The sequence below is a fragment of the Labrus mixtus genome, chromosome 19 (assembly GCF_963584025.1).
Source record: "Labrus mixtus chromosome 19, fLabMix1.1, whole genome shotgun sequence".
Lineage (NCBI taxonomy): Eukaryota > Metazoa > Chordata > Actinopteri > Labriformes > Labridae > Labrus > Labrus mixtus.
The window spans coordinates 10,308,653-10,325,896 of NC_083630.1; the positions used below are offsets into that span (position 1 = coordinate 10,308,653).

Sequence of the window (17,244 nt, forward strand, 5' to 3'; positions counted from 1 at the left end):
AAAACTTTCTATCAGGCATTTTCTTTGGGATCCTGGCTTTTGTATAGAGACGAGTTCAAGAACTGTTTTGTTTTTCTTGCTGAAAAAACAAGCCTTCTTTTTCCAGAGTCTGTGTGTCCAACACGAATCCCGGTGGCCTCTCGTGATGAGAAAGGCTTTGAGCTGATGGTGGGAATGAAGATTCAGACAAAGGCCAAGAAGATTCCCGGCTCTTTGATTTCTGAGGCAGCCTACGCTTTGACTGCCTCCACAGACATTACTGAGAACACCAAGTAAGATACTATCCAAAGAGTATAATGGAGCTCTTAATAAGAAATGCATCACATGGATTTATTCTTTTTTATTAACAGTTTAGATTATTGTCTTTAACTTCACGCTCCTTAAAGGGAGATTTTCCCAGAGGGCCTCCCGCCATCCTACGTGTTTGTTGCCACCATACGACTAAAGGGGACCGCTAGCAAGCTGACCTTTGATCTTTGGAGGGTGCTGTCTAAGGATAAGGAGATCCAGGCCGCAGTGACACTAAGTGGAAAAGACAAAACAGTCACCTTCACCACCACCAGTATAAGACAAAAAGAACAGAAAGTAGTCTTTAAGGAAAATTTTCAGGTGGGTATAAGATTGATTTGGGAAAGTTGGTTTCTTGGCTTTTGGCTATAACATAGAATTTCCATGTACTAAAAATGCTCTAACCCCTAACCCTTTTATGGGACAAGAGGTGTGAAAATGCTTGACATGTCTTTTAAGGTAGGTAAATTGTATAATATTCTCAAAACATTATATTTTACCTTTGCCTCTGGACACTACTTCATACTGGGTATTAGTGATGCATAGTTCTTTATAAACATAAAAATAGCTGTACCTTACTTTAAAACCTGGGGCAGGTTGAATAAATCACACCAGGGCATTACTTTTAAGGTTTATTTTTTTTTAAAGAGTAGAGAAAGCCAGTAGTCTTACACGGCTTGATGTTGTACAAATCCCTGAAGTGTCTTAACCTTAACTGATCTATTTTAAAAAAACGACATGGACAAATACAGACCTTATTTCATTCATTACATCTCAATTTTCATAGTCTTTTTTTTAAATATAGTTTTCACTTTATCCCAACAGTTTTTATGAAAAATGTATAGCTTGAAGCTTTTTATAAACACATTAAAGGAGTATTTTTTTTTTTAACAATAAAGACAAACAGAACTGAGCCCTTGTTTGATGGACTTTCCTCATTCAGACGGATGGAAGAGATATATCATCCCCCATGTCCTGTTGGACACTATAAAATGAAAATCAGTGCTGTAAAGGTTACTTGACTCAACCAAAATGATTCAGTTTATGTGTGTGTTAAATAAAAATTTGGCCTAGAATAACCTTAATTTACAGACAGTGGAGGGAACTTACGTTGTACAATACAGAATTTTAATTTGTCTTTTTGTGTAATTTGGAGCTGAAAAGGGAGTGTTTTTTTTAAATCAGAAATATTGTTGATCAGTGTGTCTGTGTTTCATAAAATGGCTTTACAAAATTAAATGATCAGATATAAGTCAGGCTGAACTATTGAACTAGTTTTTAATGTGAGTTCTCTGTTGTTGCACAACACGTGGTTTGTTTCATGTTCAACCAATTTCTAACACTATAAATCAGAAATACCCTGTTAATGTGATTCACTTTTTAAACCTTTCTTTGGGTTTTTTGGACATTTATCATTGACTCTATAAAGATGGACAACACATCTCCACCTCCTCCCATTGAACAAGTGAAGCAAAACCCCCTGAGAAAAGTGCTACCTGTCGGCTGTACCCACTGTTTGTGTTTGCTCGTTTTATGTCACTGAAGTCGTCACTGTGAGCGACTAAAAATGGACACTTGCAGTCTGTGCAGCTAGTCTACCTGTCATAAGCTAGGCTAGCTAAGCAACAGCGACTTGTGGTGCATAAGTGCTGTTTTTCTATTAGTTAAAAAAAACAACTGCCTTGGCAACATTGGCTGACATATATACAGATAAATTAATGTTTCAAGCATGGTGTATTGGTTTGGTTGGTGAGGACTGGTGACACATAGCTTGAATACAAGAAGGTCCCGGTCAAAACTGGGACGTATGGTCATCCCACCCTTGTGGTCAAAACTCACTTTATGCAGTTTTAAAAAAGCTGATGCAAAGGCTTAAACATGTTCATCAAATAACATCAACAAAATGAAAATCATCGAGGGACTGCTTTAAACACATATTAGTTGGTATTGGTTATTATAAAGAGTTATCACGCTACAGTATGTTACTGTTATTCTCCTGCCCCTGAAAGAAAACATTGTGTCACTTCCAATCTGGGCTTTCCCTTCATGTTTGTTGCTGTGAATGAACCTGACTGGGATGATTTACAGAGAGCCAAACGAGCAGTTATTTAAACATCATCCCCTGTTCAGTTTAATCCTAGCAGAAGCAGTGGAGATGTAATGTGATGTAAGCCAGGAGGAGGATGAAAGAAAACATTTCCTCCTCTCAAACCGCTGCATTTCCCCCCGTGGAAAACTAGCTGGTAGATGAGTGGCTCCTTCAATGTCAACACACGCTAATAATACATCCTGTAGGACACGCCAGGTTGTTTTTTCCAAAAGGCACACACCTCCCTCCATCCCGACAGACACCTTGACTTTAGCGAGCAGCGTCAGGCAGGGTTGTAATTTTGTTCAATTTGTGTTTGCACATGTTTGATTTGTTTCGGTTTGATGTGGCACAAGGTAGAAGCCTGTGATTTGTCATATAGGAAGGATGACTGTGGCTCAATGAGACAATAGCTGCTCTGTTTCTCTCTCTCCCCCTGCATGGTTTGAGCGTTCAGAAATAAGATTGCGATGGAATAGGGAAGCATTACTTGGTCTCAGAACTTGTTGGTCATTACTATTTGTGTAGCATTTAGAGAACCCACGGTTTTGGCTGTACATGCAAAATTTGATGAGCACAAGTAAGGCTGCCAACGGAAATAGAGGTCTGATTGAAAGAGATGTGACAAGTTAATACGTGTTTTTACATCCAACTACGCTAATGGTGAACAAAGATATGTTTCAGTCGTTTTAAATGGACATATTCTCAGTAAATGTATGTTCATTTTGAGATAACCATATGTGTACCTTCTCTCAGACCCTTTACGATGAAAAGTGGCATCAGCTCAAACTCCTGGTGAGGCCAACCCAGGTCACCAGTTTCCTCGACGATGAACCAATCCAGGAAATATTGTTGGATCCAATGGAGGCTATTTACATCAATGGGGAGACACAGGTGGCTAAGAGGAGAGGGACGGACATCACTGTATCCGTGAGTAACGATACTTTACTTAAGAGGACAAAACACACGTTAAAAAAAAAAAAAAAAAGATGATCCGAATGTGTTATACAAAAAGTGCAGGAGACCCAAATGAAAATGAAATCATTACTCATGAAGCAAAAAAAAAAAAAAATGTGTTTCAAGATGATGGTCATTTTTTTTTACTGGGAATTACTGAGATTTTTTTTTTGGCAGCATCAGTTATTATGAATAAAAAACAAAATAAATAGCAGCTAGTAAATCCTACCATGACGTATTTGCTTTTTACAAAATACTTCACAGCAGGACAACAATTGTAGTTTTTTACAATTCATCATTTTTAGCCCATATTTGTTGGGTCTCAGCTTTTATTCTTTTGTTTTAAATAATTACTGCAGTTCAAGAGAAACGTTTTCATATTTTTGTTAAACCCAGGTGGAGATTCAGAAGCTGCGTCTGTACTGTGATCCTCACCAGAGTGAGAGAGAAACAGCCTGTGAGATCTACTCTGTGGTGAGATCTCTAACCATGCCACTGCAAGATTGAACTGTTTTTACTTAAATATGGCACTAAGTATCAGTCTACAGAGATCTTAATCATCATTACTTTCTCTTGTCCTCTGTCTCCTATTCTGTCCAGGATGATGAAAGGGTAAGTGCAGATTTTATCCTGCTACACACTTAACATTCAGCCTGTAAGACAAGGAAATAATTAACTTTGGACATTTCTAATGCAAAGAAGTCTACAATCGGAAGTTGTTATGCAAACTGTAAGAACATCTTAATGTTCAATCAAGAAGAGCATACATAAAGCCCCAAATCACCCTTTACAATCTGTAGATTGTGCATCACCATGTCACCACGTCTCCTCGATTTGGAAAAGGAAATGCTTTCACATTATTGGAAATCTCAAATTAGAATAAAGAGAAAAAAAAAAAACCTTAGGAAGACCTACAGGGGAGGCATTCCTCTCCCAGGAAATAGATGTGATGTGTACAACAAGAGACAGACAAAATCACAGTTTATACAGATTACAAGGACAAAAAATATATATCACAATAAAGTTTGAAATGCTCTAATCTTAAGGGAAAAGTTGGAGTGTGCTTGCAGATCTGAGTTTGTTTGTGTTTCCTCAGTGTCCTCTGAATCGAACAGCCACAACGGAGGAAGAAGACTGCAACTGTGTGGTTGGACCACCGGGGCAGCGTGGTCTCCCCGGGCGCATGGTAACAAACACACACACTCGCTCAAAAACACACACTTTTTCATATCAAACTCAAAGAAATACCTCTTGCCCTTTTGGTGTTTTTTTTTTTTTTTAATTAGCAATGCCTTTAAAGCACCAATCTGCCAGTGGTGTATAGCAACATCAACACTTCATCATATGGTAGCTCTTCATGCATTAATCTACGGTGGAATATGCTATATGGAAAGTGAGGAATGACCACAAAGTGGAAAATTGGAAACTAGAAAGACAATTTGTGTGTATTTGATGTGGAATTGGAGCATTTCACTAAAAATATACATTCTCAGACCTCAGCCTCTACTAATGACCTCTAATTACTTCTAGTTGTGGGGACTCGATCTTTATGAGTCACAGACATAGTGGCATTTATTTACCTGTGGAGAGCTCCCTAATGCACAGCGCTAAGAGAAAAGAAGGTGGTTGACTTAAACATGGTGGTGTGTTCCTTATATTCTTTTCTTTAGAGGCCACAAATAGTAGTATTTGTGACTTCAACATATACCTCAGATTATTGCTCTCTGGAACATTATTACATAAGACCTATTCAGACTGTCTTGTTAAAACTTGATATTTATGTCACTGTGACATTTTGCCTTTAATCTGAAAGTCACAGAAGCGTCAGTGTGGGGGGGGGGGGGGGGGGGGGGGGGGGGGGGGGGGGTGGATATCTGACTGTGAGTTTATGTGGAGTTCCTGCTGTGCCGTACTCTCACGCTTCAACAACGCAACAGGCAATGTGAGTCCACAGACTGGGACAGGAATATTACACCGTTGCGGAATCAATATGAATTGAATGAATGCGAGAAGGCGCAATGACAATGGAGCTTTGTTACGGCCCTATTTCAAAATTGAAGTATGAAAAGGGCTACAGTGTTGGAGCTACAGCTGTTCCATATTGGGTATGTCATTTTAAATCAGTTGGATGGCATAGGTTCAACTAAGAGTATATATCTATATCTTTCATCCTAGTCATGTGTTTGTTTGATACAGTCTAATGTAGGCTAATGCTAGCAAACCTGACTTGATGAGTGTTCTCTGCTAGTTCAACTTCAACTAAAATATTTAGTTATCAGTATTAAAGTAATTAAAAAAACTATCCACCTGATTTCATGGTGGGTTGTTTTATCTCTGCAGGGTTTCCGAGGGCAGAAAGGGAGGGAAGGACCACCAGGACCTGATGGTAAGCCTGTAAGTGCCAAACAGTTTCCTCACCACTTTTCTTTTTGTTTTTTTCTCCACGATTTCATAAATGTCTGCGCATGACAGAATCATCCTAACTTGTGTTTTTCTCCAGGGTAAAGATGGGAAAACTGGGGAATCTGGCCTTCCAGGAATATCAGGACTCAAGGTAAACATTTTACTAGTAAAAAAAACTAACGTCATCTAAAGTATTACAAGTAACAATATAAAGTTTTATGTGGCCAAATGTTTACCTAAAAAAATATTTTCTATAAATGTATTGTTTGAGTTCAAATGTGCAGCAAAAAAAAGGCCTTGTCTGCTCTCAGGTTGATAAAAATTAGATTTGCACATATTGATTAAAATAATCCTAAAAACAGTTACTGGATAGTTTATGCAAAGGTCTTTTGCTAAGCGTGAGCATATCTGAGGGCACTGTATCAATGAAAACTCACTGATGTTATTCTTCAGAATCTGTTTTATTTTCTTTGTGTGGGTCCTGGGGGTGGGGGGAATGCCATAGACCATGCTAGTTTATGAAGCTGTCAGGGGAATTGTAGGTATAGAACGTAATGATTTCCCGTCTGTTTTTGAAATGTGAAGAAATTAAAATGTGTATGCTCTCGTGTCTGACTATGCATCTTTAACCATGCGTTGGTACCTCCATGTTGCTATGTCTCCTGTTATATGATATTCAGTTTGTGGGGGCTCAATAATATCAGCTGAACAAGATGTATATAGTTTTTTTTAAACACTTGATAAGGTACACAGTGAACAAGTATCTCACTGTTATTGTACTCCGTTGCTGCATTTCTTCCCTTGTCTGGGCAGGGTGACGTCGGCGCTGTAGGACTAACGGGGGAGCCTGGTCTTAAAGGTCCCATGGTAAGGCCTCAAAAAAGCATTCTGAATCAGTGTTGTGTCTTTTTTGATTTACTTGATTTACTGTGTCTACTTCTGCTGATACTGCCCAGGGAGAGCGTGGTGAGCCAGGTTTTCCAGGAGAACCAGGACCACGAGGACTCAAGGTCAGACTATGACGGCAATCGTCTCATGGATGTTCTTTTTCTATACTGTCGGTCTTTTCTGAAAATGTGTTTCAGGCTAAAGGGTGTCATGTTTCTACTGTTCTAGTGGTCTTTACAGACACATGGTATTATGTGAAAATTGACTGAACAGTTTTGTCACAGTGCAAGTACATATTAGGATAAATTGGCAACGTAAAATAAACGTCTTAGTTAGATGAGCAACATTAGTATTTGGAGTTTGTCGCTTGAAAAGTTCACTGTGAATGTTTAAATAGTGCTGAATAAGTCTCTCTTGTGATAATCCAGTTTTTTATTGGACATACAGTAACATTCGTGCTGTAACATTTAACACACGACACCAAAGTTTGATTATTTCATGGTACCTTTCCATATGCTACCACACACTAAAAGCCAAGAGGTACATAATACCAAAGATTAGAATGTGTAGCAGCAGGAGGACTTGCTTGCTAAATGTTATTCAATGTAAAACATCTGAACATCAATAGGAAGGTGATCAGTAAGAAGTAAGTAAGTAAGACTAAGATCCGTAGTGACAGGCGACAAAAGCACTGTTTGTGAGAATACTGGTTTACTGCAAGACATAGCTTTAGTTTAAGACAACGGGCAGTCTCAGGTCAGTCCCAGTAAGTACTACTGCCAAACATGATAACAATCCTGTGTGTCAGCAAAGTCGTAGGCCGAGGTGAAAGACTACAAAACAAAACGTATCAAACCAAGTTGCTGCCAGTTCCTTGTAAGATCTATTAATAGTCTTTGTTTCACTCAGGAATATGCAACAGCATTTTTCTGTAAGTCTTGATGCATTAGAAAATCTATTGTGGATTAACACATCTTTATTTCTCTATAGAAATATGAAGAGATATACAATTTGTATCTGTATATATTTTTTTCATTTATATAGACCAATTTACAGGGACATCATTTCTTGTCAGTTACAAATCTGGTGTAATGCAGAATTTTCCATTTACTCACATTTTATTTGACCGCCTACATTTCTACATTTCAAATGAATGAACAATTTACAAATGATTCTGTGATGAAATATTATGCAGGGTTTGCAGTGAGAAGTTTGAGTTGAGATTCAGACGTATTTTAAGTATGTAAAAAACTTGACATCGCTCCAAAATAATAAGTGATATCTTTGAATGCAGGGACTTCCTGGTGATAGAGGGGAGGCGGGGCCTCCAGGAGAAAGTGGACCAATGGTAAGATCAAGTTGTACCAGCTTTAGTGACAGTACCAGGATAATAAACATAAAACCTGACATGCCTGTAAATGAAAATAAAACATTTTGCTAGACCATGTTGGCCAGATGCAACGTAAATATTTCTACTAAATATGAATAGAAGTCGAGTAGAGTGTGTATGTGTGTGTGTGTTTGTTGTTTCCTCCTGTCACAGCAGTCTCTGCAGTGTTAGCAGCAGAGTGTTTAATGTGGAACACATAATTACTGTAATGGTGTTGAATCTGGCTGCTGCTGCTCCTCTACACATCTCACAGAGAATGTTTGTTGTCCAACCAGGGAGAGCCAGGAGAACCAGGCAGCGGCGGACAGGTTGGGCCACCAGGACCAAAGGTCAGTGCAGACTGTGGATACAGAGATCAGGTTGGAGATAAATACACTCCAACAATTGTGCAAAGTGTATTTCCATCCAGACAATGCACACCCATATTGTGGAAAACTGAATTCCAAAAACATTCATGATGTATGCTACCATCCCAGCCTTCACTTTCGTAGGGAAACTGCCCACAGGATTTTGGAATAGTCCCAAAATATTAGAAGTATACACTTTTGGTCAGAAAGTGAAGTCAATTTTCACCACAGAATTAGCTTCTGGTGTGTTCATGAAGTTATGGCTCATATGGCTCAAACAGCTGGTGAAGTGACTGTCCAGATGTAAGCTGTAGTTGGCGAGAAAAAAAGCACTGCACTGACTGTGTGTGACAGCTCAGACCATGACTGATCCCAGAATTCACCAGCAACTCAAGTATTTTCAGTCTTTTGTTTCTCTTCTTTTTAGTTTATGTGTTAATTTATAAAACATTGAGATTTATACACACTCTATAGATAAGTGTGCACTACATGGCAAAGTTGAAGATTTTCATGATATGTGCCTTGTGTTCATTATAAGATCGTTATATGCTGTAGTATTAAGGTTTCCTTGATTGAAACCCCATCCAAATGTACACAATACTACTGTTTATGCATATGTATGGTCACTACGTGCTGGCAACTATTGATGTCCATTCACTGAGGGATGACTTCAAATCCAGATCAGACAGGATTGTTGCATGCTACTGCATGAATAAGCAGAGGTTTTAGCAGCTACACATGAAAAGATACAGAGAATAAATCTTCATTCTATGACGCTTAAACAACACTTAGACAATGCTTAGACAAATGATACGCAGCAAAGGAAAATACGTGCACAATTTCCAATAAATGGACCACAACAAGGGAAATCCCTGGTACGAGTCTTCGGCTTTTTGACATACAAAAATGTCCGTAAGAATGGAAATGCATGGACTCAAGACAATGGAGCAGTTAAATGCAACACATAAACTAAATGAAAGAAGTTCCAGATGTGATGCAAGACACCAAGCTGCCACACAGGGAAAGTAAGCAGCCTCTTGAGTGGAAGGGAAACAAAAAAACATCAAGTTTCGGAGCTATGTTGGAGAGAAATGTATGATGCAGAAGCAGAGATTAAACAGACATAGATGCATCTAATTTAAAGTCCTGCAAAAATCTGAAATTCAATTAATTAAGTTAATGAAATGATCACTGCTTACTACATACTACTAGGATGTTCCCTTGTGGTGACTTTGAAAGAACTAGTAGCTAAATGAAAGAGCACATGTACACATCTGCAGGCATGTGAGCACGCCCACCAGCTACAAGTGTGCGTTGCTATTTTTGAGTCGTCTCTGAACTGCTTTGAGTGTTAGACCAGTTTGACTCACAGCCCAGCTCAGTAATTTGGGACTCTTCCTGTTATCACAATAAACTACTTTCCCCCCTGACAATCTGGAAGCGCTCCACACCAACTGAAGGGTGGTGGTACACAGTGGTGGAGTTGAAACAGCACACAGTTGGTGTCCATATGCGGAAGGGGGGGGGGGGGGGGGGGGGGGGGGGTGGTTGATGTGTTTTAGAATTGCAGCAAGCAGCAAACTGTTGAGCTACTTCTGAATAAGACAAACTCCAACCAACTGATAGCCACATGCCAAACCCAAACCAAAGCAAGGTGTGTTCCCAGAGGTTTACCCTTCCTTCTAATCTTCCACAGGAACACTTTGAATTTGCAAAATACAGTTTAGACTAAACGTTACCATCTTTTTCAGCCCAATTTATATTGATACATTTAAAATATGGTATGAACAGGTCCACATATTGTATTGGGGCTAAAGTTAGCAAGTGTTCTGATTTTTTATACTTGGGCAGCAGCTGTTAATACAGTGAGGGAATGTTTTTTTGGTTAGGTTGGGGAAGGTAGAAAGTTATAATGGGTCTAACAGGCTCAGGGGAGAAAAATGATGGTTGAACCTTTGCAAGAATACAGAACAATATCATCATGATAGGCCAGAGTGAGCACTGACTATTGTAACTAACATGAGCTTGGTTATAACCTGGTTCTTGCAGCCAATTGGTCTACGTAGTTGGGTTGGGGGGGTGATGGGGGCCAAGTGGTGTGGGGGATGGTATTGGCGTTGTGGCTGCCTGGGTATTTTGAGACTGGTCAGGCTGTTTGGGTTGCTGTGGCAACTATGGGGCCATGTGGTGGGTTGTGTGGCTTGTCGGTGGGGCGTGGGGGCTTGGTTGGGAAGGGGGGTTTCTTCTTCGCTTGTCAGTTTGTTGGGACCAATGTATCTTGTGCTTATTTCAAATACTTGTTTATTTGTCTAATTATTTGTTTCATTATTTGTTGCTTGTTTTACGGCATTTTGTAACTTGTTTAAAAAGTCCTATATGAATGTATTATTATTATTATATCAGTTGCTTGGAAGCTAGAGAGCAAAACTCACAACTCTCAACCTATAACATCCAACATCAAAAGATCATCATATTATGTCACCCTTGAAAGTAAACTGAAGCCTCTGGTCAATTATTTTGGGTCTCGCTCAAAGCCACTTTATTTCCCATTTAGGGCTGAACAATAAATCCCAATTTTATTGTTACCAGTTTATGAGCTTTCGCAAAAAAACACCAAGCAAAAGTCTGAAGCTATCGCAATAAATAAGAAAAGTTATTTTATGCAAACAAACAATGATTTCACACTCAGCATGTCTATATTTTACATGCTCTCACACCATTATCATGCAGTCTGATAAAACGCAGGCTACTCTCAGAGTAATTGTTGTAGATTTAATGGTTAAAAAAATGAACCCACACACACACATACACAGGACAAACAAGAAAACACTATGTTGGTGGTTATTATCTGCATGTGTCTCCTATTTGGTGCTGGCGATGTATTACACAGTAAGTGTATCAACAGATTTACATCACTGCAAACAGCTGCTGCAGCTTCTCGAACATGATGAGAGTGATAACAATGAACCAAAGCAAAGAGGTCCCAAGGTCAAAATGTAAATTGGTGATTAGTCTCTGTTGCTTCATCCCTGAGAGTAACACCTCTCATGTAGTCGTTTGATCCATTTCATCTCATAAAATTATAGATAAGTGGAGTGGTAAATTATTTCTTAATTTGAAACAAAACAGCTCGACTGCCAGATGAGATGGTTAACTTATCAGAATTTCCTGGAAAAAATCTGGTGTTTACTTGATAGTTGCCAAAAGACCAACAAAGAGACTTCATGCAATTTCAGGGAACATTGAGTGTCCTAAAGATTAACAAACAGCCTGCCTTTGACAGGATCCAGTAATGTGTGCTGTAAGAAGGACTGTAAAGTTGGGGTTACGAGGGCAGAGTTTAAATTGGTACATAGTCCTCAGACTAAATGATCTAATTCAGAAGATGAAGGCGCTCCTGCAGTACTACTGTTAAGGAGAATTTTGTTTCCAAGTGTGTTGGTATCGATTTGATAGGTTGGAGAAGGATCAACTTGAATTCTCTCATGCAGCACAATGCATATATCAAATTTTGTGTAATGAATCCAGTTTTCCCTGAATTTTACTTAAGTGGCCGTATAAATTGTGCAAGCAGCATGCAAAGTAGCTTAGCTCCATTCATTTATAGTATTTCTGGATGCAAATTTTAGTTTCCTGCAAATATTTGTTGAAGTCGGACAGGACATTTACTCTGGGCAAATGTGTATATAAATATACCAGGGGTGAGCTGAGCTGAGAGCATCACAGATTTAACAAGGTTTCAATTCAGTTCAAGCTCAGGCCACATCTTTTCCAAGCCACTTTGACAACTGTGGGAGGATGATTTAAGTACATACGGTGTGAGAAGAGGACAACGTGCTGAACAATGAGTTGTGGTAAAAGACTTCCAAAGACATGCATGTGATCAAGAGTGAGATTAAGTTAACCACAGGGACATTGTATTCTGTAGTCCTTTGCAAAGTGTTAAATTGGCAGCTATGGGTCAATCAGGATAAATTAGTTTAAAACAAGAATCAGGATGTTAGTTATGTTTGAGTAAACACAGAAAACAGAAATGTTCAGAAAGACATTGAAGGTATATTGTTGTGTATTTGCATTTGGATAGTGACAACACCAGTGCTGGCAGACTGTGACTTGCAGTGATGGGCAAGTTACTGAAAATTAGTTACTAGTTACTACTATCAAAAAGTAACAGAGGTAACAACTGAGTTTTTGCATTGAAAAATAACGAGCTACTTGGGAAAGTAACTTTATAGTCAATTTTGTTTTATTTCCACACTCACATTAATGTACACATTGTTTAGTGTTGCTGTGGCAACGTGGGAGGAAACAACCCACAAATTTGCAATCGGAGCCATTTTCAACATGTAAGTGTTTTGCTAATTGGTTCTCTGAAGGTGACAGATTTAACAGTTTATAAGGGAAACATGTCGTCAACAACATAACCTGCTATCAGTCTGAGTCTCCGGTGTCTGCAGCACAGGTCTTTCTGACAATTAGTTTAGTAGAAGCATGTTTTTTTCTTTGCTCCCACTTCGTGAGAATCGAATTACTATTCTTGGCGGTGGACACAGTTTTCCTTCCTGCACATAGACAACAACCCACCGCTATATTCTTGTCATTTAACTCGAGCAAGGAAAAATAATATTGGTATTTCATAGCCAGAAAGCTCACGCCTGAATGATCATCAGCCTGTGTGTATACTGCACGACGTTGTATTCTGTCTCCATGGATGCTAGTGTGCTGACATTAGCATAATCTCGCCCGCTGAATCATTGTCAGTGAACCTTAATCTCATGAAGTCGTCGTCTATTTCATGTAAAGTAACGAGTGATTCAAATATTTGTTACTGCAACAGTGTTGAAAAGTCTGAAAAGTAACAAGACACACTACTAGTTAACAATAGTAGTGGCATTACAGTAACTCTTAACTCCCAACACTGGTGTCTTATGACATGTGTTTTAAACCATTAAAAGACCCTTAAATGGTGTTCCATTACATGATCTCATACAGCATAACATTCATACCCTGCCATTATAACAACGCTGACTGAAGCAGCTTTTTTTTAGATAATGAAGTTCTCTTGACCCTCCCTTTGTCTACAATACTTAGTATATGGGCTAAAATGGCACCGAGTATAGCCTAAATGGCTTAAACACTTGGAATCATGGACTCTAGGAGCCAGTACCTGTCCATATTTCTTTCACTTAGGTTTAACATACAGAAAGTGTGACAATGTTGAAGTTTATGACGTTTACCAAAGGAGTGAGAATCTCTACTTCAAAATTCTGCTGCTTAAACCCAGCATTCAACTCCCATACGAGTACAAGGGAGTTAGCATACAGTGATATTGATGTTGTGAAAAAAAAGTACAACCCTGAACTTACCAGAACCAAGTTAGCTCCAAGTGCGGTCGCCGCCTCAGGAAACATCTTCTGTCGACTGTAAAGACATTTCTGCCCACCCATCCATGACAGCTCCATTGAATGTTAATGAGGCCTAAACTTAGACATGCTGTACAAGGCTTAAGGCTGTCAGCATGCTCTTTAATCACACTCTGCCACACATACACAGCTTTACTACAGAAACTTGCTATACATCAACCTTCAAACAATTTTTGATGCCATGTTTCACACTCAGGTGAAGCATCTTTTGAAAATGATCAGGTTTCTTGTACTTTTTGGTCTCTTATTAAAAGACAGTTTTCTTTACAACCAAGAATTATGGATTTTTAGAGGCAGCTGTGCAGGGTTTTCATGTCAGAGAGACATAGAGCCATTGTACTGTACATTACATACTTCTCTATAATTGCTAATGTTGTAACCGGTACCTGGAAGAAGTTTTGGAAGATGGTTTCTATATTTAAAATGGCAAAGTTCTATAATGTGGTATGGGGAAATCCAAAATAACATAAGAAGAAGTGTGCTATCAAGTCCAGAGAATCAGTCGAAGGCTATAAATTATGTTAGGTAAATACATAAACATATGACAATAGTGTGATCTTTAAAATCAGAGGGAAGCCATTTTTCTTTAGTGGGGCGTATTTTTAACCGCTGATGTTTGTAATTTAGCAGTCAGTTCAGAGAGATTCTAATTATGTCTGTAAGTAATAGTGTCTCCATCCTGAAGGCTGCTAGACCTCCGAATCATCAGTTGTTCCCCACAAGTAAAGATGTACAGAACTCTGTGAAAACAAATTAAGAATCTAAGCTTTTATCCACAAAACAAATAAGAAAATAGGGTGTAAAACTGAACTCAATTCAATTTAAAGAACTTCATTTATCCGTTAGGAAATTAGTTTGTATAAAAGCATCAGTGCAAAGACAACACAAAGCTAGGCAGACGACAAAAAAAAGGAAGTCAACTAGGGACACGAGTTGGAAATTAGCAATAGCTATATATATACATATATACTCTTTAAGCAGCACATCAGTTTCATGCTTTGTACTGAAACTATGTTAAATTACATTGTTTCTATTAAATAAATACATTCAATTCAACAACATACATGTGAAATGGTTAAAGCAGTTAGAGATATCAAGGGTAAGAATAAGTAAGACTAAAGTTTTCCAAAGATAAATAATAATAGTATTGGTGGTCGGTCAAGCACCCAGACTAGCTTAGGTGTAATTCAGTCTAATGGAAGTGGTCACAAACCTATAGAAATGGCACAGCTTTGTCGTGACAGTCAGAGATCTTTTCCTGCGACCTGAAGGTAACTGTCTGTATTGTTATGGACTGTGTGTCTGAGGCTATTTGTAGTACTTATTTTTGTCATCCGGCTATAAATGCTGTTTTTAGGATTTCCAAGCCCACTCCAATGATTTGACTGTTTTTTTCTAATGATCTTTTTGAGTGTGAAGAAGTATGTTGCTCATACAGCACCATGGGGATGGTGAACTGCCCATGGTAGTAGTCAATGAGCAGCTCTTTTGTTTTTGAGGCATTAAAGTCCAGGCAATTCCTCCAGGACGTTCAGTAGTGAGCAATAGATTTCTCCTTACAGACCAAGCAGCCACCTCCGGTGTTGAAAAATGAAGCCACTGCGGATGGGCAAAGAAAGCTGCAGTTCCTAAGGTCTCATATACACCCAATATAAAAATGTCTGGCCTGGTCAAAAAAAAAAAAGGTTTTTGGTCTGACTAGTTAATGTCTTTATCGGCTCATACTGTACCAGTGATTTAAAAAAAAAATGACTCACCAGTTTTGAGTTATGAAGGATTCAAGTTATGCATAATTAGGGACGTGAATGACTCGACTGCAAGCAACCGTGGTGTAGCAGTTTGAAAATAGGCTCAAGGCCTACCTCAGCTCCAGCTCTTGGTGTTTTGTTAGGTTGACCAAACTTTTCATAGTCAGCATTTCTAATATGCCTCCCAAAACAGCCCTTCAGAAACCAATGGGTGATGACATTCAAGCTTCTTCCATTAATATTTACAGTCTATGGTACAGACACATGACTCTGACCCTGATCAGTCACATTACCTACAACATGGTGCATTGCCAATTTTACGATAGGCTCCTTTTGTGCGAGCAAACCAGGTGTCAATACTTAGTACCCTACCACATGGCCACTATTCGCCTGCACAACCCAACCATGTACAGTAGATGGATTGGCAGCAGCTTCTGGTCAACATTATTGACCTGCGATCGTCTGCAACATAAACCCCAGGTGAGAAAGGCTTGCTCTTCTCCCTCTAGCACTGAGCATTGACACTGACATTGTCAATGGAATGCAATGTGAAAGTTGGTTGACAAGCACAACAAACGCACAATAGGCTCCCTCAGTGCTCTGCATCAAGTTATGATATGTCTCCTTATTTTTTCATGATTGTTTTTTTTTTTTACTTTCTAAATACAGACATTAGCCGCGACACATTATCTAAATCACTTTTAAGACACGACAGCTTAAAGAGTCAGTTATAGTCATTACACAAAACAAACAAACACACCCACAAAACCACATTTTCTCACTTACCTTTGATGACATCTATCCAAGCAGATAGTTGTGGGTCTTTTTTGTTTTACTTGGCTCCACCTGTTAAAGTAATAATGAATGGAATTTAGTCTGTGGCACTTTAAATGATGACATTTCAGATTTGAAATGACAGCATCTCCCTCCCTGTTTCTCCAGAGATTGTACGGGACAGGCGTCCAGCAGTTTTGATAAGGGCTGCCGCGTAGGTACAAAGTAGTAATTTAACGCTCTTGGGCCAACTGATCCTTAAATCTTCAAGGACGGGTTGACAATTTTGTGTGAATTTGCTTGTCAGAAACAGTATATCTTTGCCAATATAAAAAGTTCAAGACTTACGAGTTCATGACCTTTCTGATCCCTGACAGATGTTTTTCAATGTGTCTCTTGACATGTTATCGATATCTCATTGTTAAATACCTTGATTGACAACTCCAAACCTTTATGATAAATGTTTTTATGTATTTGATAAAGCATTAAAGGCTTTAAAGTATCTGGCATGCTATATTCTCCCGCTCCTCCTGTGATATCCCAAGGCATTACAATTCAGATTGGATTGGCAATCCCTCCATGAAATTGTTGATCAGCACCAGTTAGAGGGTCTCCTACCAGTTGGATGTACCAGCATGTCCAATAGGAACAGTTGTCTAACCAGAACCACCTGGCATTGGAAATGGACAGGTCTAAGAGCTCCTCTTTTATGTGCTGCAGAATATGCGTCAGGCCAAACCAAACCAAACATTTGTCTAGTATTGGGTTTCTTCATTATGATGACTGTAAAGAGGAGTGCTTTTCAGGCAATTGTTAGTCACTGCTAATTCACACCTTTCTGAAGTCTTTGAAGTTTTTTTAAACAAGTTGGATGATAGTTCATGTCATAAGTGTAGCCTACCAAGTCATATCATGCAACACTTCTGTCTGAAGTTGA

General features: G+C 38.9%; 1 protein-coding gene across 1 annotated transcript in view; it reads left to right on the top strand.

Annotated features, from left to right (window-relative positions):
• LOC132994636 (collagen alpha-1(XXI) chain-like) overlaps nt 1-17,244 on the top strand; it is a 72,392-nt gene that overhangs the window by 10,207 nt on the left and 44,941 nt on the right. Inside the window, exons 7-18 of the mRNA XM_061065122.1 lie at nt 107-272; nt 387-609; nt 3,134-3,307; nt 3,731-3,808; nt 3,935-3,946; nt 4,431-4,520; nt 5,675-5,728; nt 5,835-5,888; nt 6,551-6,604; nt 6,694-6,747; nt 7,920-7,973; nt 8,291-8,344. Of these exons, the coding sequence (XP_060921105.1) occupies nt 107-272; nt 387-609; nt 3,134-3,307; nt 3,731-3,808; nt 3,935-3,946; nt 4,431-4,520; nt 5,675-5,728; nt 5,835-5,888; nt 6,551-6,604; nt 6,694-6,747; nt 7,920-7,973; nt 8,291-8,344 (1,067 nt within the window). The remainder of the gene's footprint in view (nt 1-106; nt 273-386; nt 610-3,133; nt 3,308-3,730; nt 3,809-3,934; nt 3,947-4,430; nt 4,521-5,674; nt 5,729-5,834; nt 5,889-6,550; nt 6,605-6,693; nt 6,748-7,919; nt 7,974-8,290; nt 8,345-17,244) is intronic.